Consider the following 26,367-nt stretch of genomic DNA (forward strand, 5'->3'; position numbering starts at 1 on the left):
ATTTACTAGGAGCGAATGAGAGTTTTCCTGTTCTGCCAACAGACCCGAGAGACAAGTCTGCCCCGCTTGAAACAGAAGAGGTGAAAGAGAGGACATTTAGCAAGTGCTTAAAAGTTGGAGAAGTTCTGAACTTAAAAGGTTCTAGATACAGTTTAGAAGGAAAAGTCCCATCCCATTGACCTGCACCGCCTGGCATGTGTGGAAGCCAATAGTCTCAGTTGTATGAGCAGGACACAGAGTGGTGGAGATATTCAGCGGGTCAGGCAGCATCTGTGGAGGCTGTGGGCAGTCGGGACCCTTCTTGAGACTTTCTATTTTGTTGCTGTCGTTCACCTCACACATACCTATCAGAGTTATAGCTCTACAACTGTACAGGTATTTAGGGCAGAGTTATATATACAACTGTACAACTATTTGGGGCAGAGTTATAGCTGGTTTAGCTCTACAACTGTACAACTATTTGGGGCAGAGTTATAGCTGGTGGAGCTCTACAACTGTACAGCTATTTGGGGCAGAGTTATGTCTACAACTGTATAACTATTTGGGGCAGAGTTATATCTACAACTGTACAACTATTTGGGGCAGAGTTATAGCTCTACAACTGTACAACTATTTGGGGCAGAGTTATAGCCCTACAACTGTATAACTATTTGGGGCAGAGTTATATCTACAACTGTACAGATATTTGGGGCAGAGTTATATCTACAACTGTACAGCTATTTAGGGCAGAGTTATATATAGAGCTGGTTTAGCTCTACAACTATTTAGGAGAGAGTCGCAGCTGCCTTGTGGATGTCCTCGCCCGTTACTGGACTAGCCTGAGATGCACTAACTAGTCCCCATTGAATGGAGAGAAGGGACCTTGTTATTAATATTAATGCAGCCAGTGGCACTGACGTGTGTGCAGCCGTTGAACGTCGTGGCCCGGCAGCTTCCCCACTGGCGCTGTGTGCCCGAGAGATGGAGCAGTTCCTGCGTTTGATCTGAACGCCCTCGGTGAAGACAAGCGCTTCCTACAGCTACAGCAATAGCAGCAGCGGCGGCGGCCGCCACATATGTGGCTGGATTAAATAACAACCTCCTCCTTCCTCCCCTCCCTTCCCCTCCCCTTCCCTCCACTCCCGCCTCCTCCACTCTCCAGGCCAGGAACACACACACACACATACTACATGCACACACACATACTACATACACACACACACACACAGATGGGAATTGCAGAGCAGGCGACGCCAGCTTGAAGCCGCAGAGAGAGAGAGAGAGAGAGAGCAGCCAGCCAGCCAGCCGTGTGAGTGAGTGAGGATGGCAGAGTGTGAGAGCCCGCAGCAGGAGCCCGGGCTCAACACAGGGAACGAAGCAGAGAGCAGGGAGCAGGGAGACAGGGCGGACAGAGCCCAGCTCAACCTGCTGGAGACCTGCGCCGTCTGCAACCAGAATTTCCAGAGTCGGGATCCCAAACTGCTGCCATGTTTGCACTCCTTCTGCAAGAAGTGTCTGCCCGAACCTCAGAGGCACTTAGTGCTGCAGGGCGCTGGCAGCCTGGCCGACTCGTCGCTCCTACAGCACCACAGTGAGTACCCCCTGGCCTGGAGAGGGTGGGAGAGGGGTGGGGTAGGGAGGGAGGGAGGTGGGGTAGGGAGGGGAGGGAGGGAGGGTGGGAGAGGGGTGGGGGAGGGAGGGAGGGAGAGAGGTGGGGTAGGGAGAGGGGTAAGGGAGGGAGGGAGGGATAGGGGTGGGGTAGGGGTGGGGTAGGGGAGGGAGAGGGTTGGGGTAGGGGAGGGAGGGGTAGGGAGAGGGGTAGGGGTGGGGTAGGGGAGGGAGGGGTAGGGAGAGGGGTAGGGGTGGGGTAGGGGAGGGAGGGATAGGGGTGGGGTAGGGGAGGGAGGGATAGGGGTGGGGTAGGGGTGGGGTAGGGAGGGGAGGGGAGGGAGAGGGGTGGGGTAGGGGAGGGAGGGGTAGGGAGAGGGGTAGGGGTGGGGTAGGGGAGGGAGGGATAGGGGTGGGGTAGGGGAGGGAGGGATAGGGGTGGGGTAGGGGTGGGGTAGGGAGGGGAGGGGAGGGAGAGGGGTGGGGTAGGGGAGGGAGGGAGAGAGGTGGGGTAGGGGAGGGAGGGAGGGAGGGAGAGGGGTAGGGGAGGGAGGGAGAGGGGTAGGGGAGGGAGGGAGAGAGAGAGGTGGGGTAGGGGAGGGAGGGAGAGGGGTAGGGGAGGGAGAGGGGTAGGGGAGGGAGGGAGGGATAGGGAGAGGGGTAGGGGAGGGGTAGAAGGGTGGCAGGGGAGGAAGGAGGGAGGGAGGGGATGAGGGAGGGAGAGAGGATAGGGGAGGGAAGGAGGGGATAGGGGAGGGAGGGAGGGAGAGGGTAGAATGGAAAGTGTAGATGGGAGGAGGGTGTGTGTGTGTGAAGGGGAGGAAGTGGTGTAGGTTAAGGGAGGGAAAGGCAGAGGAAGGGGGTTGAGAGGGAGGGAATGGTTGAGTGGGGTAGTGGGGGGGGGAGGGTGAAGGGAGGGGAGGGTGGAGGGAAAGGGGTAAAGCCCTTGAACCCTCGCCCCTTGCACAATGCACGGACTGCCAAGCCCCAGTGCACACAACCAAGCCCCAGGCTTGCACCGGGCCCAGTGTCCAAGCCTTTGTCAAAGCCGCTCCTGGTCACTCACAGTCACAGAGCGGTGGGACTGGTCCGCTACCCCCTCCCCCCCCCCCCCCCTGTACAACAACACCACCGCCACTGTACTGAGCCGGGGAAAGGACTGTGTGTGACTGTGGCTATGGAGATGTACTTTGTCTATGCGTGTGTATGTACTGTGTGTGTGTAAATGGTGGAAAGGACTTTGTATGTGTGTGTGTGTGTGTCTGTGTGTGTGTGTGTGTGTGTGTATGTGTGTGTGTGGAACTAGGGGAAAAGATTGTGAGTATTCACTGTGTGTGCATATTTGTGTGTATGTACTCTGTATTTTGGGCAAAGGGCTGTATGTATGGATATGCAAATATATATACACATATGTATACTGTGTATCTAGATGTGTGTGTATTTACTGTGTGTACTGTGCATGTGTGTGTTTACTGTGTGCATTTAGTGTGTGTTTACGGTGTGTGTATGTAGGTGTGTATGTGTTTACTGTGGCAAAATGCGTGTGTGTGTATATAGGTGTGTATATATGTGTGTACTGTGTGCGTTTAGTGTGTGTTTGCGGTGTGTATGTAGGTGTGTGTTTACTGTGTGAATATATATATATATGTGTGTGTATATATATGGGTGTGTGTGTGAATATATATATGTGTGTGTATACTGTGTGTGTGAATATATATATGTGTGTGTTTGTTTACTGTGTGTATATATATATGTGTGTGTGTGTGTACACTGTGTGCGTGAATATATGTGTGTGTGTATACACACCCACTACAACTGACACTGACATTTGACATTTGACATTTGAAGGCTCGCTTCTCGCCCACTCTGACCCGTGCCCAATTACAAAGGGTGTGAATCGTTTGAAGGTGTGTGTTACAACTAGAACTTTAGCAGCCACGCCACCTTGGTGGAGAGGAGAATAGCGTGCCGGTAATGGACAATGTCAGGGAGCCAGCCCCCCTCTCACACCGGGCCGGCTTCTCATCACAATGCAGAGCATTTTCCCTTTCTACCAAAGCCGCCTGGCTGTGTGTGTGTGTGTGTGTGTGTATGTGTGTGTGTGTCTGTGTGTGTGTATGTGTGTCTGTGTGTGTGTATATATGTATGTGTGTGAGTGTGTATGTGTGTGTGTATGTTTGTGTGTGTATGTGTGTTTGTGTGCGTGTGTGCGTGTGTGCGTGTGTATGTGTATGTATGTGTGTGTGTATGTGTGTATGTATGTGTGTGTGTATGTATGTGTGTGTGTGTGTGCGTGTGTGTGTTTCCCTCGCGAATTTGCCGCCCTGTAATTTAATCCGTGCTTTGGTTAAGCTCCGAATAAACAGAAGCAGCGGGGGGATTTCGGAGGATGGATGGGATGTATTTGGCACGGTGACATCGCGGTAAAAGCACTCACAATCCGTGGGTAACACGGTGGATAGAGCTGGCTGTTTGTGTGTCTGATTAATATTTCTTCTTATTATTCTTTATAATTTTTTTTTATAACCACTCCCCCCCCCAAAAAAAATGACGTTCAAGTATTAAGCTGTATGGGGCAGTCACAATTAATCAGAGAATAGCCAAAGATCAATGTACAGCTCGGGTTACCTAAATCTCGAGGGAGGCACTCTGTTTTCAGCCTGTTTTGTGTTGTGTAGTTATCTCACGTTAACCACAATGCAGTAACACAAATCACTGGTTTCCTGGTGAATTTCACCAGTCTTCTGACACTATATCAACAGATGAAATATCTGTATAAAACAAAAAGTGACTTGCATCATTAAAAAAAAAATGACCATAACTTGTAACTAAAACTGTTTGCATAAATTTGGGCATCGATGCATTAAAAGACTGGGTAAAATTAGGTCCCAATTTCAAGGTAAATGGAGGGCATTTTGAGAAGGCGATTAAAAAGGGTTCAGAATAAACATGATACCACAGAGAAAAAGGGCGGGATTGGCGAATCTAGTTCCCTGGATGACTGGAGGCATAGAAAGCACAATAAGATTTAAAACAAAGACATGGTACCACAGCCAAAAGCCTGGAAGGGAATGGAAAATGTAAAGGGGAAATCGGGAAGGTCAAGAGTGTGTTATTGTCATGTGTGTCCCGGATAGAACAATGAAATTCTTACTTACAGCAGCACAACGGAATATGTAAACATAGATAGACATAAAAAGCTGGAGTAACTCAGCGGGACAGGCAGCATCTCTGGAGAGAAGGAATGGGTGACCCTTCTTCAGACTGGTTAGGGATAAGGGAAACGAGAAATACAGAGAGATAAAGTATAATGAATGAAAGATATGCAAAAAAGTAATGATGATAAAGGAAACAGGCCAACATTGTTAACTGTTTGTTGGGTGAAAACGAGAAGCTGGTGCGACTTGGGTGGGGGAGGGATGGAGAGAGAGAGGGAATGCTGGGGCTACCTGAAGTGAGAGAAATCAATATTCATACCACTGGGCTGTAAGCTGCCCAAGTGAAAAATGAGATGCTGTTCCTCCAATTTGCATTTAGCCTGACGCTGACAATGGAGGAGACCTAGGACAGAAGGTCTGTGTGGGAATGGGAAGGAGAATTAAAGTGCTTAGCAACCGGGAGATCAGGTTGGTTCAGGCGGACCGAGCGGAGGTGTTCAGGGAAACGATCGGCCAGTATATCTTTTGGTCTCGTCGATGTATAAGAATTCCACATCTTGAACAACAGATACAGTAGATGAGTTTGGAGGAGATGCGAGTGAACCTCTGCCTAACCTGAAAGGACTGTCAGGGTCCCTGGACAGAGACAAGGGAGGTATAGGGGCATGTGTTGCAAGTTGCAATCAATTGTCAATTTTAATGGCCTACCATGGTGCAAGCCGGTTGCAGGGGAAGGTACCTGGGGAGGGAAGGGATGAGTTAACCAGGGAGTTGAGGAGGGAACGGTCTCTGCCTAAGGCGGAAAGGGGTGGAGATGGGAAGATGTGACTAGTGTTGGGATCCCGCTGGAGGTGGCGAAAACTTTGGAGGATTATGTGTTGTATGCAACGGCTGATGGGGTGAAAGGTAATGACTAGGGGGCTCCGTCTCTGTTGTGACTAGGGGAGGGGGAGCAAGGGCGAAGCTGCGGGGTACCGAGGAGACACGAGTGAGGGCCTCATCTCTGACGGGTGAGGGGAACCCCTTCGTTCCCTAAAGAACGAGGACATCTTGGATGTCCTGCTATGGAACACCTCATCTTAGGGGCAGATGCGGTGTAGATGGAGGAATTGGGTGTAGGGGATTGAGTCTTTGCAGGAAGCAGGGTGGGAAGAAGTGTAGTCGAGATAGTTGTGGGAGTAAGTGGGTTTGTAATAGATGTCAGTCAATTATGTAAACAGTGTGTAGGAAGGAACTGCAGATGCTGGTTTAAACCAAAGATTTAAACAATGTAAACATAGTACACTGTAAACAATAAAATAAACAAGAAACAAAATTTCAGTGTGTGTATAAAGCGCCCTCCATAATGTTTGGGACAAAGACCCATCATTTATTTATTTGCCTCTGTACTCCACAATTTGAGATTTGTAATAGAAAAAAATCACATGTGGTTAAAGTGCACATTGTCAGATTTTAATAAAGGCCATTTTTATACATTTTGGTTTCACCATCTAGAAATTACAGCAGTGTTTATACATAGTCCCCCCCATTTCAGGGCACCATAATGTTTGGGACACATGGCTTCACAGGTGTCTGTAATTGCTCAGGTGTGTTTAATTGCCTCCTTAATGCAGGCATAAGAGAGCTCTCAGCACCGAGTCTTTCCTCCAGTCTTTCCATCACCTTTGGAAACCACAGTAATCAGACACCATTGTCTCTTAACATAGCTGCTGCTTTCACCATGGTAGGCCATTAAAAGGCAGTGGAGGCCAATTCTCTGAATGCATTCAAGAGAGAGCTGGATAGAGCTCTTAAGGATAGCGGAGTCAGGGGGTATGGGGAGAAGGCAGGAACGGGGTACTGATTGAGAATGATCAGCCATGATCACATTGAATGGCGGTGCTGGCTCGAAGGGCCGAATGGCCTCCTCCTGCACCTATTGTCTATTGTCTATTAATTGACAATCGATTGCTTCTATTGGCATGTGACATGCGGCCTTCAATATGTTTAGCCTGCAGTAACAAAAATAAACTGATAGCTAGTAAAAGGACTTTATTTTTGACAATCATGTGGGAAAAATAACTTTTTGCAAGGCTGCAACTCTACCGCCATTAACTTCCCTTCCCCCATTTACACAATTATCTTTTTTTATGTGATTTTCTCTAACACAAGGTTTCTTAGGAATACAACTATAGCAGAACGACCTAGACTGTCTTTAACTTGCATTGTTAGCCATGACTGGATCACTTTTCCCTCAAGGTGTTCTGGTCTCAAAGGGATGTAAAATCATAAACTTTGTAATAGTTCTTTGAATGTTTGCCATTGCTTGTTTATGGTGATGGCTCTTCAGGTCGTGTCCCAATCTACCAAAGCCAAGTCTACCTCACTCTAAGATACTTTGTTTTAGACCAAAGATAGACATGAAATACTGGAGTAACTCAGCAGGTCGGGCAACATCTCTGGAGAAAAAGGGTGGGTGACGTTTCAGTTCGGGACCCTTCTTTCGGGAATCTTTGGTATAAATCAGCATCTGCGGTTCTTTGGTACGTTGTTTTTAATTGGATTTCAGACTCTGATTTTAGATTGAACTAAATCACTTTCAGTATCTGTATAAAACTCTATTATATTATCACTGTTCCCCGAAGGCCCTATAATTCCCAGGTCGATAATTAATCCTTTTTTTATTTAATAGTTTTGTGTGTAAAATAACCTGTCCCTTGCTGGTTGATCAACATTTGATCTGGACAGATTCCATAAATCTTTCCTCTGCAATCTTACTGCTCATTTGCTTTGTTCAATCTACATTGGATTGCAATATCCAATGATTGTTGCATTACATGCAGGAAGGAACTGCAGATGCTGGTTTAAACCGAAGGTAGACACAAAAAGCTGGAGTAACACAGCGGGACGGGCAGCATCTCTCGAGAGAAGGAATGGGCGACGTTACGGGTTGCATTACCCTTGTTACATGGACCTCCAATTTTCTGAATAATACTGTGCCCTGAGGCCTCCTGAGAATAGTGGTACATGTATGCACCACCTCATGTTTTCTGCCCCATTCTGTTTTTTAGCTCCATCCATTTTGGGTGGCACACTGGTAGACTTGCTGCTTTACAGCGCCAGAGACCCAGGTTTGATTCTGTCTATGGGTGCTGTCCGTACGGAGTTTGTACGTTCTCCCCGTGACCTGGATGGGGTTTTCTCTGGGTGCTCCGGTTTCCTCCCACACTCCAAGGAATAGAGACCCAGCCTACTCAACCTCTCCCTATAGTTCACATCCTCTAGTCTTGACAACATCCTCGGGGTTTTTTTCTGAACCCTTTCAAGCTTGACAATATCATTCCTGTAACATGGTGCCCAGAACTGAACACAATATTCTAAATGCGGCCTCACAAATGTCTTACACAGCTGCAACATGAACTCCCAACTTCTATACTCAAATTTATTTCTATTTGTGCCATTAATTCACTATTATATTCTCTGCCCTGGTTCTATGGGAGACAAACGTTAAATATCCCTTCTTCACTACTCTACAGAATTGTGTTGCCACTTTTAAAGAATCATGACTTGAATGTCCTTCTGTTCAGCAACGTTTCTTAGCATTGTACCATTTGTTGTATATATCCAACACGTATTTGACTTCTCGAAATTAATCATCTCATACCTGAAGAAGGCTCTCGATTTACTGTAAAACGTCACCTATCCATGTTCTCCAGAGATGCTGCCTGACCCTCTTGAGTTACTCCAGCACTTTGTGTGTAAACCAGCATCCGCTGTTCCTTGTTTCCATATTTCACCTTGCACTTGTTAGAATTAAATTCCACGTGCCAGCCTCTGCTGAGCTTTCCAGCTGATCCATATCCTGTTGTATCTTGGGTGACCTTCCTCTAATACTTGCAGGTCAGTAAATCTGGGGACTGATTATCTCCGGATTTACTAACCATACCTCTTAATATCCGTATGCAAGCCGCTAACCTGTATCGCAACAGCAAGTCTCAGCACCGATCCCCACACTGCACCGTCTACTGTATCCGCTGTTCCTAGTGTCAACTTCTCTACATCGGCGAGACCAAGCGCAGGCTCGGCGATCGTTCCGCTGAACATCTCCGCTCAGTCCGTCTTAATCAACCTGATCTCTCGGTGGCTCAGCACTTCAACTCCCCCTCCCATTCCCAATCTGACCTTTCTGTCCTGGGCCTCCTCCATTGCCAGAGTGAGGCCCAGCGCAAATTGGACGAACAGCACCCCATATTTCGCTTGGGTAGTTTACACCCCAGCGGTATGAACATTGACTTCTCTAACTTCAGATAGACCCTGCTTTCCCTCTCTATCCCCTCCCCCTTCCCAGTTCTCCCACTAGTCTTCCTGTCTCCGACTTCATCCTATCTTTGTCCTGCCCCCTCCCCTGGCATTAGCCTGAAGAAGGGTCTCGACCCGAAACGTCATCCATTCCTTCCCTCCAGAGATGCTGTATGACCCGCTGAGTTACTCCAGCATTCTGTATCTACCTTCGATTTTAACCAGCATTTGCAGTTTTCTTCCTACACCATCGTTCATACTTCTCCTACGCCAATCTTTGAGCCATGCATTCAAATCTTTCATCTTATTAACCCCATTGCCAATTTGCATGTGGCTCAGGTAGTCATCCAAAGATTACTATCTTTAGTAGGTTTTTTTCTTTTTAATTTGGGCTGCAGTTGCTCACATTTCTTTGGCACAGCCATTTCTTGTCCTGCCGGTTTTTGGGTTCTATTTGGACCATTACTGCTGGCTATTTCCCCTCCCACTTCTATTTCCTCTCTTTAACTCTGGCCCCAGGCAGACAATGCAGCCATTCACGTCTTTCATGCCTGCAGAGAATAATATCAATGACCACAAACTATGTTCCCCTCTTTACCTGCTATGTTCCTCTTTGCTGTGGTTACTGGAATGAACCTTGCCCTGCAGCATTGTGGTGTGTTTGGCCCTCCCCTTGTCATCTCTATTTTCATTCAGAGACAGCAAGAGCCTCATATCCCCATTGGGCAAGTGCAAGGACTGACGCTCATGGAGTCAAACAGCGTGGAAAGAGGCCCTTCGTCTAACGTTCCCATGCCGACCAAGCTGCCCCATCCACGCTAGTCCCACCTGCCCCCTTGTGGCCCGTAATCCTTCTAAACCTTTCCTATTCATGTAGCTGTCCAAATGTCTTTTAAATGTAGTGAGAGTACCTGCCTCGACTACCTCCTCTGGCAGCTCGTTCTAAATAGGAAGCAATAGGATACTACTGAACTTTATTTATCCCAGGAGGGAAATGGATCTGCCAACAGTCATAAAAACACAAAATCCACGAAACATGAAATTAAAGTGACGAGTGGGAAGGATTGGGGATGTACAAAAATTGGGGTGAGGGGGAAAGGGAGTCAGTCTCGGTCGACCCCACGCCAGAAGGGGGAGGAGTTGTACAGTTTGATAGCCACAGGGAAGAAGGATCTCCTGTGGTGTTCTTTCTTGCATTTTGGTGGAACAAATGCCAACACCCCTCACTCTTGTGTCTCCAGTTAGTGACCTGGTTCAGTTAATCACTGCTCAAATGGCAGTCCTGCCATTCCCCAAATATAGTCAGGTGAATCTTCACTGCATTCCCACTGTGGCAGCGGCATTATTATTAGATAAGCGGACCAAACTGCGGACACTCCTGGTGTGATCCCGCCAAAGCCCTTAAATTGCAGCAGGACATTCTTGCTTCTGGTTTCATCCTCTTGCAATCAAGTCCAATGTGTCATTTGAGTTTAGTGTGTTGTCAAGTGTATTGAGGTACAGTGAAAAGCTTTTGTTGCGTGCTAACCAGTCAGCAGAAAGACTGTATATTATGATTACAATTGAGCCATCAAAAGTGTACAGATACATGATAAAGGGAATAACGTTAATGACGTTTAATGCAACGTAAAGTCTGATTAAAGATAGTCCAAGGGTCTCCATTGAGGTAGCTAGTAGCCCAGGACGGCTCTCTTGTTGTTGGTTGGATGGTTCAGTTGCCTGATAACAGCTGGGAAGAAATTGTCCCTGAATCTGGAGGAGTGCATTTTCACAATTCTGTGTAGGAAAATAACTGCAGATGTTGGTTCAAATCGAAGGTATCACAAAATGTTGGAGTAACTCAGCAGGTCAGGCAGCATCTAGGAGAGAAGGAATGGGTGACGTTTCGGGTCAAGACCCCTTTTTCAGACTGATGAAATTCAGACTGGATTCAGTCTGAAGAAGGGTCTCGACCCGAAACGTCACCCATTCCTTCTCTCGTAGAGGCTGCCTGACCTGCTGAGTTACTCCAGCATTTTGTGATATTTTCACAATTCTGTACCGCTCGCCTGATGGGAGAGGGGAAGAAGAGAGAGCGGCCGAGGTGCGACTCGGCCTTCATTATGCCGCTGGCCTTGCCGAGGCAGCGTGAGGTGTCAATGGAGTCAATGGAAGGGAGGTTGGTTTCTTTGATGGGTCTGGGCTGCATCTACGATTCTCTTCAATTTCTTGCAGTCTTTGATGGAGCTGTTCCCAAACCATCTGTGATGCATCCCGCCCGATAAAGCGCTTTCTATGGTGGATCTGTAGAAGTTGGTGAGATTTGTAGGAGGCATGCCGAACTTCCTAAGCTCCGTAACTCCTTGTTCACCTGCTCTTTCGCTGTTCGTAACAGGTGAACAAGAACACCTGAGTCACAACATCTACTATTTTCTATCAAACACCATTTAAATAACACACCTTTCTTTCTATTTTTCCTACTGAATCAAATGATTCACCCTTTCCCACTTTATATTACATTTGCCAAGTTTTTGCGAATCGTTTAACCTATCTCGGTCACCTTGGAGCCTTTTTTGCAGCCCCTTCATAAAACTCTACACTACCAATTTAGTATTGTTAGCAAATTTCCAAATAATATATCCTGTTCCTTCATCCACATCATTATGAAGTGGGAGTTGGACCAAGTCCAAGTCTACTCAGAATGATCTTGCCTTAGATAGACACAAAATGCTGGAGTAACCGTGGGTCAGGTATCGTGTGTATGAAAGAGCTGCAGAGGCTGGTTTAAATCAAAGGCGGACACAAAATGCTGGAGTAACTCAGCGGGACAGGCAGCATCTCTAGAGAGAAGGAATGGGTTGAAACCCTTCTTGAGACTCATGATCAACCCAAACCAAAACGTCACCCATTCATTCCTTTTCTCCAGAGATGCTGCCTGACCCGCTGAGATACTCCGTCACTTTGTGTCCATCTTCGGTATGAGCCCGCATCTGCAGTTCCTACGCACGATTTTGCCCTGGTCGTTCTTTTTTCTCATGCATGGCCAACCTCATCCTGAGTCATTACCCCTCGTTTTGGACTGTGGTTCTCAGCATCTGCCCTAAAGTTCTTGTATTTCAGTAATGTCATCTTACAGAGTTTTGCCCCATTCTGTTTAACCTGTGCACAAGGGGCAACTCCCACCACTGAGGGATCACAAGGAGCCTTTGCAGCACTGATTCCAATACATCCCTCCTTTAATTATGGAGAGCAAACCTGCGTACAGTTCAGTGGTTGCACCTGCTCTTACACTGTATGCCCCTTGTAGTAACGGCCAATTTTACATTTGGCTTCTTAATTACTCTCTGTGCTTAAATGCTAACTTTGTCTCTCCTTGGAGGACATTCAAATCTCTCCGAACAAAAGCTTATAATAGTCTCATGAGATTTAACTAATTCTCTGCTTCTCTACTCTTTAAGCCAGGGAGAAGGAGTGAGCAAATGTTCTGCACAAGAGATGCATATTATTATCTCCTCAGCACAAGTGGTGAATATTATCAAACCAACTTAGCAAGGGAGTCTTTATTATCGTTGCAAAGGAAGTCAAGGGATATGGGGTTGGAGCGGGAAAGTTGAGGTAAAGGATGAGCCACCAGGGTGAGGGACTGGGACGGTCTTTTATTTCTTGTGTTTGAAAGGTACTATGTGCCAGCTGGCTTTTTACCAAGGATTCATATTTTATGCAGATGACTGGGTTAAAATCTCTGCTTACTAGACACAGAGCTCCTATGTAAAGCAATTTTTTCGGGCTGCACAGTGGCGCCGAGGTAGAGCTGCTGCCTTACAGCGCCAGAGATCCGGGTTCGATCCTGTCTACGGGTGCATATGGCATTTGTACGTTCTCCCCTTGGCCTGTGTGGGTTTTCTCCGGGTGCTCTGGTTTCCTCCAACACGCCAAAGGCATACAGGTTTGTAGGTTAATTGGCTTGGTAAAATTCTAAATTGTCCCTAGTGTGTGTAGAATAGTGTTGGCGTTCGAGGATCGCTGGTTGGCTCGGACTCGTGGGCCGAAGAGCCTGTTTCCACGATCTCCAAATCTCTAAACTAAAATAAAGTAAAAGACTCATTCTCTTGCCTAAAATTATGAGTGGCATAGATAACCTTTTTTTTTCCCCAGTGGAAATGTCAAAGACTGTAGTAGCTTTAGGGTGAGGGGAAAAATCGAAAGGAGATGTGTGGGGCAAGTTTTTCCACACAGTGGTGGGTTGCAAAGTGAACGCAACAGGACACAAAGTGTTGGTGTAACTCAGCAGGTCAGTCAGCATCTCTGGAGAACATGGATAGGTGGCGTTTGGGGTTGAGACCTTTCTTCGGACCCTTTTGTATAGGCACATGGCTAGGTAGAGAATTGAGAAGTATGGTTCGCATGCGGGCAGAGGAGATTAGTTTGACCTGACATCATGTTTGGCATGAAAGTTTTCTGTATCGAAGGGCCTGTTCGTGTGCTGTACTGCTCTATCTTCTTTGTTCTACCTGCTAGTCGGCATTGGGCTCACGTCATGAGATAGATGTATAAGATTATTAAGGGGTTGGACACGTTAGAGGCAGGAAACATGTTCCCAATGTTGGGGGAGTCCAGAACCAGGGGCCACAGTTTAAGAATAAGGGGTAGGCCATTTAGAACGGAGATGAGGAAAAACTGTTTCAGTCAGAGAGTTGTGAATCTGTGGAATTTTCTGCCTCAGAAGGCAGTGGAGGCCAATTCTCTGAATGCATTCGAGAGAGAGCTAGATAGAGCTCTTAAGGATAGTGGAGTCAGGGGGTATGGGGAGAAGGCAGGAACGGGGTACTGATTGAGAATGATCAGCCATGATCACATTGAATGGTGGTGCTGGCTCGAAGGGCCGAATGGCCTACTCCTGCACCTATTGTCTATTGACTATGAGCATTGCCATTTGACTAGTATTTGGTGGGTGGATAAAAACCTGCCAACCACATTGCGGAGTGGGGTATTCTGAATTAAGCTGCGACCTCCGAAGGTGAATTGCTTTGCAGTTCATTTCGGCCAGAAGCATCTGATATCAGGATCTATTGTTGTGTGCCATGACAGGATGGCAAACTTTCCAGAATAAAAACACGTGGCACTGTTGCATTTTAACCAGGATATGGCACTGCTAGTGTTACTGCTTCTGCCCAGTGGACCTGCCATTGTGCACAGCCTCGCTATAAAGATGGTTGCACACGATTGAAACAGGCCCTTTGGCCCACGGTGTCTATGCTGACCATCAGGCCTATCTAACCTAACCCCACATGCCTGCATTATTTCCATATCCCACTATGTTCTGCTTATTTAAGTATCTAGCAAGGTGCTTATTAAATGTTGTTACTATTTCTGTCTCTTCCACTTCCTCTGGAAGCTTGTGCAAATTCATGAGACATGATTTCCCATGCACAAAACATGCTTCCCTAATTGGTCCTTGCCTTTCTTAATACCAATAAATGCAGTCTCTCAGAAGCCCTTTCAATACACAGTGATTTAAGGCTCACCTGCTTATAGTTCCCTGGCCTATCCCTGCTGCCCTTCGTAAATGAAGGCACAATGTTAGCCTCCCTCCAGTCTCTGTACCTCACCCATGTCTAACAAAGGCATACAAATCTCTGCCCAAGCCTCGGCCATCTCCTCTCTTGCTGGCCATAACATTCGAGGATATATTTGGTCAGGTCCTAGTGACTTATCCAACATTGTGTTTCAAGAACTCCAACACCTTGGTAATGTTGATATGTTCCAGGATATCACCCTGAACTCACTAGCCTCTGTGTCCTTCTGCATGACAAATACAGACAAAAAGTATTAATTTAAGGCCTTGCCTATTTCCTGTAGTTCCGCATATAGATCGCAACAATGATCCAAAATCGGGCCTATTCTCTCCCTGGCTATCTTTTTGATCGCATTAATAGCGTATTGTGAGATTTCTCCTTTATCTTGTCTACTAGGTATACCTCGTTGCCCCTTTATGCCCTTCTAATTTCCATTGTGTACTCCTTCATCCTGTGTATCCCCACAGGATTTGCTTGATCCCAGCTACCTACAACTAATACATGCCTCCTTTTTCTTGGCTAGACCTTCAACATTCCTCATCAATCAACGTTCCCTAATCTTGCTCCCTTGCCCTTCTCTCTAACAGGACCAGGAACTGAACTCTTCCTGCGGAAACCCTCCCATTTGCCGAAATTGTCATTAAATGCAACCAGCCTAGCCCTAATAACCTTTGCGCGTTTCTGTTTGATGCCATTGAATTTAGTCTTCCACCAATTTAAGACTTTGACTTGAGGACCAGTGCTGTCTTTTGCCATAGATAGACGCAAAATGCTGGGGTAACTTAGTGGGACAGGCAGCATCTCTGGATAGAAGGAATGGGTGACGTTTCGGGCCGAGACCCTTCTTCAGACTCTTCAATGGACCCCAACGTTATATGCCTGCAATGGACCCAACTTTAAATACTGCATTCCTATCTTTTGCCATAACAGTCTTGAAACAAATTGAATTGTAGTCGCAGATCCCAAAATGTTTACCTACTGTCATATCAACCACTCGCCCAGTTTCATTTCCTAAGAGTAGATCAAGTGCAGCCCCAGCCCCTTACCCTGGTGGCCTTCTCCAGTAGGACCATCTACAGATTGCTTATCTTCCTCGACACCCTTAACAAATGTTGCCCCTTCCAATCCCTTCACACTCAGGCAGACCCAGTCGATTTTAAAGAAGTTAAAATCACCTTTCATTACCATCCTCTTATTTCTACACCTATCTATGATTTCTCTTTATATTTGTTCCTCTAATTCTTGCCCACTATTGGGGGTGACTACGGTATAATCCCATCCTGGAGCACACCCCCTTCTCAATTCAACGTTTTATCCATGCAACCGCATTGGAGATTTCCCCAAGGATATCCTCCAAGTAAGGTATAAGAAAATAACTGCAGATGCTGGTACAAATCGATTTATTCACAAAAAGCTGGAGTAACTCAGCAGGTCAGGCAGCATCTCGGGAGAGAAGGAATGGGTGACGTTTCGGGTCGAGACCCTTCTTCAGACTGATGTCGGGGGTGGGACAAAGGAAGGATATAGGTGGAGACAGGAAGATAGAGGGAGATCTGGGAAGGAGGAGGGGAGGGGAGGGACAGAGGAGCTATCTGAAGTTGGAGAAGTCGACGTTCATACCACCGGGCTGCAAACTGCCAAGTAAGGTGATGTTCTGCCAGAGGACATAGGTTTAAGGTGAAGGGGAAAAGATTTAATAGGAATCTGAGGGGTAACTTTTTCACACAAAAGGTGGCGGGTGTATGGAACAAGCTGCCGGAGGACGTATTTGAGGCAGGGATTATCCCAACATTTAAATAACAGGTACATGGATAGGACAGGTTTGGAGGGATATGGACTAAACGCGGGCAGGTGGGATGAGTGTAGCTGGGACATGTTGACCGACGACCGGTGTGGGCAAGTTGGGCCAGTTGTTGACATTGGAGATTCATATGACTCTATGACTATCTGGATTCTTGAGTTTCAGTTAGAATTTCTCTATTTTTATGACCGAATTGGCAAAGACTGGGGTCTCAGGTCTCCTGAGGGGTGATATTGGCCTTCTGGTGCCAAAGGTGGAGTGGCCTTGGAAGTGAGAGCGAGCTCTCGTACTCCTGGAGTGGAAGGGAGGTGGGTGTGGAAGCTCACACTCTTGATGCAGGGTGGATTGTGGGAGAGGGGATGGGAGCAGGCGTCTGATGGAGAGATGGGAGATCGGCTTTGAAAGCATTATTGCAGCTTGTTAGATTATTGGAGCAATTTCCCATTTGTGCATCTTTTTTTTGCGATTTGGTTATCAGCAGTTAGGTCACATTTATTGACCCCCATCCCCAATTGCCCTTCAAAGCTGGTGATGAACTGCTGCATTGGGCCCCCACCATCCTTCTGAAACTGTTCACAGTGCTGTTGGAGATGGAGTTCCAAGGTTTAGTCCCCGTGAAGGGGAAGCACAGATGAGATTTTTCCAAGTCATGACAGTCGGAAGGTCACAAGGTCATGTGATAGGAGTAGAATTAGGCCATTTGGCCCATCAAGTCTACGCTGCCATTCAATCATGGCTGATCTATCCCTCCCTTGTAACCCCATTCTCCTGCCTTCTCTCCGTAACCTCTGACAACTGCACTAATCAAGAATCTATCTATCTCTCCCTAAAAAATATCCACTGACTTGGCCTCCAAAGCCTTCTGTGGCAAATAATTCCACAGATTCACCACCCTCTGACCAAATAAATTTCTCCTCCTTCCTAAAAGAACGTCCGTTAATTCTGAGTCTATGACCTCCAGTCCGAGACTCTCCCTCTAGTGGAAACATCCTCTCCACATCCACGCTATCCAGGCCTTTCGCTATTCTGCATGTTTCAATGAGGTTCCTCCCCCCCCTCATTCTTCTAAACTCCAGCGAGTATAGGCCCAGAGCCAATGAACGCTCACCACAGCTCAGCCTACTAATTCGTGGGACAGTGTGCAACTTGGAGGGGAATCTGTGGGTGGTGCCTGTTTTCTGCTCGGGGGTAGAGGCTGTAGGTTTTGGAGGTGCTGAGAATCGGAATCGCCCGAGGGAGTGACTGCAATGTATAAGAAAATAACTGCAGATGCTGGTACAAATCGATTTATTCACAAAATGCTGGAGTAACTCAGCAGGTCAGGCAGCATCTCGGGAGAGAAGGAATGGGTGACGTTTCGGGTCGAGACCCTTCTTCAGACTGCAATGTATTTTTTGTAGACGGTTAATACTGCCGGTAGAGGAGGTAATGAATGTTTAGTGAGGTGGGTGGAGTGCTGCAAAGCTGCTGAGGCGTTACTTGGAGATGTGCTTGTCCAGGCAAGTGGAGCGTTATTCAGTCAGACTGCTGACCTGTGCATTGCAGATGGTGGCACGGACTTGTTGTCAGGAAGTGAATCACTGCCAGCAGGATAGCGCCCTGTTCTTGCGGCGTTTACGTGCCGGGTAGCCATCTGATCAGCGACACCCCCAGTTATCGTTGGTGGGGGGCTCGGCGATTGTAATGCCATTGAGTCACAAGTAAACCGTGGTCACTGAGCACAGGGACACTGAGCAGATCAGATAACATTCGTGGAAAGAGAGAAAAAAAAGTCAATGTTTTAAGTCATGGACCCTTTGTAAACCGTATTTCTCGTTCCAAGTTACACAACCTGCTGAATGCTTCCGGCATCGTTTGGCTATATTTTGTAGTTTAGTTCTATTATTGTCACGTGTACCGCGGGGAACAGTGGAAAGCGTTATGTGTGGAACGGAACTGCAGGTGCTGGTTTAAACCGAAGATAGACACAAAAAGCTGGAGTAACTCAGTGGGACTGGCAGCATCTCTGGAGAGAGAAGGAATGGGTGACATTTCAGGCCGAGACCCTTCGTCAAGCTTTTGTTTGCATGCTACCCAGTCAAAGAAAAGACGATACACGATTACAGTCACGCTGTCCACAGTGCACAGATAAAGGATAATGGGCACAATAGGTGCAGGAGTGCATTTAGTGCCAGATAAAGTCCCATAAAGTCCGATTAAAGATAGTTCAAAGATCTCCAATGAGGTAGATGGGAGGTTGGGACTGCACTCGAGCTGATGAGATGACCTTTCAGTGGCCTGATTACAGCTGGGAAGAAACTGTTCCTGAATCTGTAAGTGTGCGTTTTCACACTCATGTGGAGATGATCGTTGTCTGACACTTGTGTGTTGTGAGTGTTGCTTGTCATTTCAGTCCATGCCTGAAAGTGGTCGAGTTGCATGCAGGCACAGGCTGGTTCATTTGAGGAGTCGAGTCAAGTCAATTTTATTTGTATAGCACATTTAAAAACAACCCACGTTGACCAAAGTGCTGTACATCTGATTAGGTACTAAGGAAAAAAATGAAACGTACAGTAGCACGCAAATAGTTCACAGCGCCTCCTCAATGAGCCTCAAATGCTAGGGAGTAGAAATACCCCTATTGAGCCTGGACTTAAAGGAGTCGATGGAGGGGGCAGTTCTGATGGGGAGAGGGATGCTGTTCCACAGTCTAGGAGCTGCAACCGCAAAAGCGCGGTCACCCCTGAGCTTAAGCCTAGACCGTGGGATAGTGAGTAGCCTCAAGTCAGCCGACCTGAGGGACCTGGAGTTAGAGAGGGGGGTTAGAAGATTTTTGATGTAGGGGGGGGGAATGTCCATTTAGGACTTTATACGTGAATAGGAGGAGCTTGAAGTTGATTCTGTACCGTACAGGGAGCCAGTGGAGAGAGGCCAGAATCGGGGTGATGAGCTGCAAGTGTAACTGAGTGCTATGCGGTTGTTATTGAATATCCCCAGTTCCGACCTTGCGGTGGAAGGAATCTCACTGATGGAGCAATTGAAGATGATTTGGGCTATGACACTGCACTAAGAAATTCCTATGAAGTCCATGCTGACCATCGATCACCTACCTGTACACACAGGTTCTGTGTTATTCCACTTTCGCATCCGCTCCTTACAAACCAGGGCCTTATTTACAGAGGCCTAATCAACCTACAAACCCGCACTCCTTAATTTCTCACTGGTTGAGCGTCTTACTGTGTTCATAGGAGTCAATAATAAATGAGCACACGCTGATGAGATTGCTGATACCTGGGAGAATGCAACCGGGGTGCCTGGAGGAAACCCCCGTGGTCACAGAGCGATCGTGCAAAATCAACCTGAGGTCAGGATCGAACTGAGGTCTCTGGCACTGTGAGGCAGTAACCCTACCAGCTGTGCCACTGTATAACCATATAATAACCATATAACAATTACAGCACGGAAACAGGCCCGTTCGGCCCTACCAGTCCACGCCGACCACTTTCTCTGACCTAGTCTCATCTACCTGCTCTCAGACCATAACCCTCCAATCCCCTCCCATCCATATACCTATCCAATTTACTCTTAAATAATAAAATCGAGCCTGCCCTTCCTAAACAGCCAAACACTTTCTCAGTGATTTGCAGTCACAAACAGAATTTGAATCGGTAATGTACTGAGGTGGGAACTTAGGAAAGCTGAGACATAGAGTGATACAGTGTGGAAACAGGCCCTTCAGCCCAACTTGCCCACAACAGCCAACAATGTCCCAGCTACACTAGTCCCACTTGCCTGCGCTTGGTCCATATCCCTCCAAACCTGTCCTATCCATGTATCTGTCAAACTGTTTCTTAAACGATGGGACAGTCATAGCCTCAACTACCTCATCTGGCAGCTTGTTCCATACACCCACCCACCCTTTGAATGAAAAAGTTCCCCATCAGATTCCTATTAAATCTTTTCCCCTTCACCTTGAACCTATGCCCTCTGGTCTTCGATTCCCCTACTCTGGGCAAGAGGCTTTGTGCATCTACCCGATCAATTGCCACCCAAACTTAGCAATTTCAATTTAGTAATTTCAGTAACACTGCCGCTTCATGCAAAGTCCCAAATTCCACCTCCCATCTGCGTTTCCCGGCTTGCACTTAGCTGGATCTGTTTGTGTAGATATTTCTCCTCTGTGTGTGAATGTCTGTCTTAAATCATCCTGTTTCTCACCCTCTGTGTGTTGATGGGGAACGTTGGGAACCCACATGTTTCCTGTCTGGAGTGGCCGGTGCACTGATTCTACCTTGAGACCGGGTGACCTCAGTAACCATGTCCATCCACTGCATGTAGTGCTGTATACCCCCTTCCTTCATCCTCTCAAGTATCAGCAATCTCACCAGGGTGTGCTAAGTTATTAAGGTAGCGATTCACAAATTCACAAGTTATAGGAGTAGAATTAGACCATTCGGCCCATCGAGTCCTCTCCGCCATTCAATCATGGCTGATCTCTGCCTCCTATAATCCCATTTTCCTGCCTTTTCCCAATAACCCTTGACACGCGTTCTAACCAGAACCAGAGTAGAACCAGAGTAGATAGACACAAAAAGCTGGGGTAACTCAGCGGGTCAGGCAGCATCTCTGGAGAAAAGGAATAGGTGGCGTCTTGGGTCGAGACCCTACTTCAGACTGAGAGCTGGGAGAGGTGAAACTAGAGGTAAGAAAAGTGGCAGAACAATAATCGAGGTGTCTATGCAAAAACTATACCCCGAGTTTGCCAAATTTTGACCCTCTGCTCTCCCTGTCTGGTTGATTCCCAGCAGTTGATTTTCTCAAAGGTGACTTTCTTGCCTTGTCTCACACAAGTTCACAAGTTATGGGAGTAGAATTACCTCGGCCCGATCTCTGCCTCCTAATCCCATTTTCCTGCCTTCTCCCCATAACCCTTGACACCCTCGTATCTCTTTCATGTCACCCCTGCCTCCCCTTCCTTTCTTGGTAATTAAAGTTAGCGATTTCCTTTGCTTTCACCTCCTGGTGTCTATCTTTTCTCCTCTCCGGCCCACTTCTTTCTTCGCCCCCCCGCAGCATAAGCACTTTCTGTGATACTGGATCATGCAGATCTGAATCCTGACACACAGGCTAATAACAGATTCTGTGTGAGTTAGAAGGAAACCAGTGACGTAGATATCGTTCCCAGTCAACCGATGGCACTCATGGCCTGGCCATATTCCAGGACCGCTGAGTTCTTACGGTGTAAGTATTCTTGCAGTGGTTTTGGTGAGGATGTAGCGATGAAGGACGTACGGTACATTTCCAAGCCTGGATGGCGTGTGGCTCAGAGGGGAGCCTGCAGGTGGTTGCGTTCTCCTGCACCTGGTGGCTTTGCCGTTTTGGTGGTAGAGATTGTGGTGTTTGGGGGATGCCTTTGGAGTTGCCTGGGTGAGTAACCACAGTGAAGATAGAGACACAATGCTGGAGTAACTCAGCGGGACAGGCAGCATCTCTGGATAGAAGGAATGGGTGACGTTTCGGGTCGAGACCCTTCGCACTGACAGTCGGGGGAGAGGGAAACGAGAGATGTGGAAGGGTAGGGTGTGAAAAGGAGGGATTAAAGGGGACGAGGATCAAGCAAGATGTAGAATAGATCATTGAATGCCTCGTTGTCATCTTCCCCTTGCGAACAATGTAAAATTTAATCAGGAGGACTGTCAGACTGATCGGAGGACTAGGATGGGGAAGGATGGAGAGGGAAAGCAAAGGTGCTGTACTTCCAATTTGCATTGGGCCGTACTCTGACAGTGCAGGGGGCCCAGGACAGAAAGGTCAGTATGGGAATGGGAGGAGGAGTTAAAGTTTTTAGCAACAGGGAAATCATGCAGGTCTAGGCGGACTGGGTGGAGGTGTTCCGCGAAGCGATCGCTGAGCCTGCGTTTGGTCTTGTCGGTATGTAGGAGTCCACACCTGGAACAGTGGATACAGTAGATGAGGTGGGGGGGGGGGGGGGGGTACAAGTGAACCTCTGCCTCACCTGAAAACACAGTCTGGGTCCTTGGACCGAGTCGAAGGAGGAAGTTTAGGGACAGGTGTTGCATCTCCTGCGGTTGCGGGGGAAGGTACCGGGGGGGTGGTTTGGGTGGGAAGGTATGGGTTAACGGGGATGTTGTGGAGGGAAAGGCCTCTGCAGAAAGTGGAAAGGGTCGGAGATGGGAAGATGTGGCCCGTGGTGGGATCCTGTCCCTGTTGCGAGTGGGGGGGGGGGGGGCAAGAGCGGAGCTGCGGTGACCCGTGTGAGTAACCACAGTGCATTTTGTAGATGGTACACATTGCCGCCCGCCACCATGTGCTGGCGGTGGAAGGGTTGAATGTTTACCGTGTTGGATCATGTTGTCAATCACGTGGCAGTTTTGTCGTGGGTGGGATCAAATTTCTTGAACGCTGTCGTGACTCGTCCGGGCAAGTCGAATACATATTTAAGCGCTCCTGACGAGTTTTGTGGATGCTGGAAAAGCTTTGGGTAGTCACGGAATGAGTCACTTTTCACAAGATACCCAGATTCTAATTTTCTAACGCAGAATCAGTACGTGCAGGAAGGAACCGCAGATGCTGGTTTAAACCGGACTCCTGTACATCGGCGAGACCAAGCACAGGCTCTGCCATCGTTTCGCTGAACTCCTCCGCTCAGTCCGCCTAAACCCACCTGATCTCCCGGTTTGCTAAAGACTTTAACTCCCCCTCCCATTCCCACACTGACCTTTCTGTCCTGGGCCTCCTCCGTTGTCAGAGTGAGGCCCAGTGCATATTGGAAGAACAGCACCTCATATTTCGCTTGGGTAGCTTACACCCCAGCAGTATGAATATTGACTTCTCTAACTTCTAGTGACTCTTGCTTTTCCTCTCCCTCCATCTCCCCCTCCATCCCAGATTTCCAACCAGCCTGACTGTGCCTGATTACATTTTATCTCCGTTTGCTTTGTTGTTACCTTCTCCTCGCAAACAATGATCTATTCAACATTTCCTTGAACGTCACCCCCTTTGATGCCTCGTTCTCACACCCTACACTTCCTTATCTCTGCATCACCCCCTCCCCTGACTCTCAGTCTGAAGAAGAGTCTCGACCCGAAACGTCACCCAATCCTTCTCTCCAGAGATGCTGCCTGTCCCTCTGAGTTACTCCAGCACTTTGTGGCTAACTTCAGTATTTATGTGCTTGGTCCAGTTGAGTGAGTTTCTGTTCAATAGAATTACTCAGTGTTGATGATAGGAGACTTTGCGATGTTAATGTCTTTGGCAATGGTCGACTCTCCCTTGCTGGATATTCTGACTCAGATGAATTTATTGTCATATACACCATGGTGCAATGAAATTCCTTGTTCATATGAAGTGCAGAGAGTAAACACTACACATACAGCAATGGAAAGTACATCAACAGATATATTGTGCAGGAAGGAACTGCAGATGCTGGTTTACACCGAAGGTAGACACGAAATGCTGGAGTAACTCATCTGGTCAGGCAGCATCTCTGGAGAAAAAGAATAGGGGACGTTTCGGGTTGAGACCCTTCTTCAGAATCTCCAGAAGATGCTGCCTGACCTGTTGTTACTCCAGCACTTTGTGTCTTTTTTATTGTAACCCAGCATCTGACGTTCCTTGTGTCTCATTCTCTGTATTCTAACTGGCTTGCACTGTTTTAAATCTCAGCTGTCACCACAGTTCTCGTGCACCAATCTCCTGTTCAGGCAGTGAATGTGACTCACTCTGATAGTAAGTCTTAGGAGCTTCCTAAGTACGATCACCCTTGCCTTTTGCTTTTTATTGCAAGCCCAGCCCTTCAAACTTTTAAGTATTATTTGTACGCAGTTCTCTGTAACATTTCTTTTTCACTGAGTGTTTACTAGAATCAGCAAAAAATTCAAAGTGCTGGAGGTCAGCAGGCCAGGAGGCATCTGTGGATGGAATGGACAGATGACATTTTGGGTTGGGACCCATCATCAGACTCGAGTCTGAAGAAGACCTGAAACGTCATTTCTCTATTAGACAATAGACAATAGGTGCAGGAGGAGGCCATTCGGCCCTTCGAGCCAGCACCACCATTCAATGTGATCATGGCTGATCATTCTCAATCAGTACCCCGTTCCTGCCTTCTCCCCATACCCCCTGACTCCGCTATCATTAAGAACTCTATCTAGCTCTCTCTTGAATGCATTCAGAGAATTGTCCTCCACTGCCTTCCCTCCGTAGATGCTGTCAGACTTGCTGAGTTTTGCTCTATATTTCTGCATCTGTAGTTCCTTGTGTCTCTGGTCATTCGGAGGAGTCCGTTTCCCTGAGAACAGATGATCTATCTTGTCCATATTAGTAAAGCTTGCCCGAGCAGCCATTTTTTATTACTTAACACAAAGCTGGGATAATTTGATGGACAACCTTTAGTTTAGTTTAGAGATAGGAAACAGGCTCTTCGCCCACCGAGTCTGCGCTAACCAGCGATCCCCGGACACTAGCACTATCCTACGCATACTAGGGACAATTTTACCAAGCCAATCAGCCTACAAACCTGCATGTTTTTGGAGTGTGTGAGGAAACTAGTGCACCCGGAGAAAACCCACGCAGGTCACAGGGAGAACGTACGAACTCCGTACAGACAGCACCCGCAGTCAGAGTCGAACCCGGGGTCCCTGGTGCTGTAAGGCAGCAACTCTACCGCCGTGCCGCCCTCGTTTGTCATATTTTGCCATCAGTAAATCTTGTGGACAGCCAGATTGTAGAAGTCAGTGAAGGAAAGGAACTGACTCCATCCCATAGTTCCGCAGGCTATACAGGTGATTTGAAAAGCCTCTCGATTCCTCATGGCATGTTTGGATTTGAGACGGTCAATTTTTTAATCGAATGGTTTATCGTGAGTTAAACAGATTCTTGAGGCAGGTTTGGCTGAAGCGTGACAAATAAATAGCAGATCATGCCAGATACATTCAGCAGGACGCGGTAAATTTTTTGAGTGGTTGTATGCAAGATATGAGATTGAATGGCAGATACCGTATGAGATTGAGCCGATAATGAGAAGAAAAAAGCATGAGATGTGATGTGATGGTTGGCATCAGGAAGTAGAATATACATGGTAAGCCGAGGATTTGTTTAGTTTAGTTTAGAGATGCAGTGTGGAAACAGGCCCTTCAGCCCACAGAATCAGCGCCGATCAGCAATCATCCATACACTAGTTCTATCCTTCACACTAGGAACAATTTACAGAGGCCAGTTAACGTACAAACCTGCGCGTCTCTGGGATGGGGGAGGAACCCAGAGGACTTGGAGAAAACCCACGTGGTCACAGGCAGAAGGTACAAACTCCATACAGATAGTACCCGTAGTCAGGATTGAACCCAGGTCTCTGGTGCTGTAAGGCAGCAACTCTGGCGCCGTGCTGCCCCTTAGGAGTGAAGGTTTGGAAGGCCTTTCATTGCCTGCACCATGGTGCACCAAGCTACTCCACGTGTGGCCGGATCACACTGGAACAAACAAACGCTGGGTCCCAAGAGGAAAGCCAACACTGCCTTTGAAACAAAACTTTAGATCATTAGATATATTTAAGGCGGAGATGGATAAATATTTGAGAACAATTGAGGAATTGTTGGTTGCGTGGAATTAGCGCAGAAGAGGACTTGAGATCAGACACGGATGCTACTGAGGGATGGGGATGGCTTTAGAGGCCTGGTGGAATACTCTAGCTCCCACTTTCTGGAGTTCAAAGCTTGATTGGCCCCCATTGCGAATGAGTGACATCATTCATTTAGTTACTGCTCTCGGATCATTAAGAAGAGTCCGTTCACAGAGAACCAGAAGCAAGTTTAATAGGAAGCTTGGTGGAAGCCATTAAGCCACTAACTAGGGCGGCACGGTGGTGCAGCGGTAGAGTTGCTGCCTTACAGCGCCAGAGACCCGGGTTTAATCCTGACTACAGGTGCTGTCTGTACGGAGTTTGTACGCTCTCCCCGTGACCTGCGTGGGTTTTCTCCGGGTGCTCCAGTTT

At 47.5% G+C, this 26,367-nt stretch overlaps 1 protein-coding gene across 2 annotated transcripts in view; it reads left to right on the plus strand.

Moving 5' to 3' along the window:
• The first annotated feature begins 1,035 nt into the window (after positions 1–1,035).
• The window catches only part of LOC144603574 (transcription intermediary factor 1-alpha-like), a 123,299-nt gene continuing 97,967 nt past the window's right edge, over positions 1,036–26,367 (plus strand). For both annotated transcript variants that reach the window (XM_078416983.1, XM_078416982.1), the window contains exon 1: positions 1,036–1,570. In XM_078416983.1, coding sequence (XP_078273109.1) covers positions 1,303–1,570 — 268 coding nt within the window. In that variant the 5' untranslated portion in view covers positions 1,036–1,302. The remainder of the gene's footprint in view (positions 1,571–26,367) is intronic.

This window comes from Rhinoraja longicauda, chromosome 20 (assembly GCF_053455715.1).
Source record: "Rhinoraja longicauda isolate Sanriku21f chromosome 20, sRhiLon1.1, whole genome shotgun sequence".
NCBI lineage: Eukaryota > Metazoa > Chordata > Chondrichthyes > Rajiformes > Arhynchobatidae > Rhinoraja > Rhinoraja longicauda.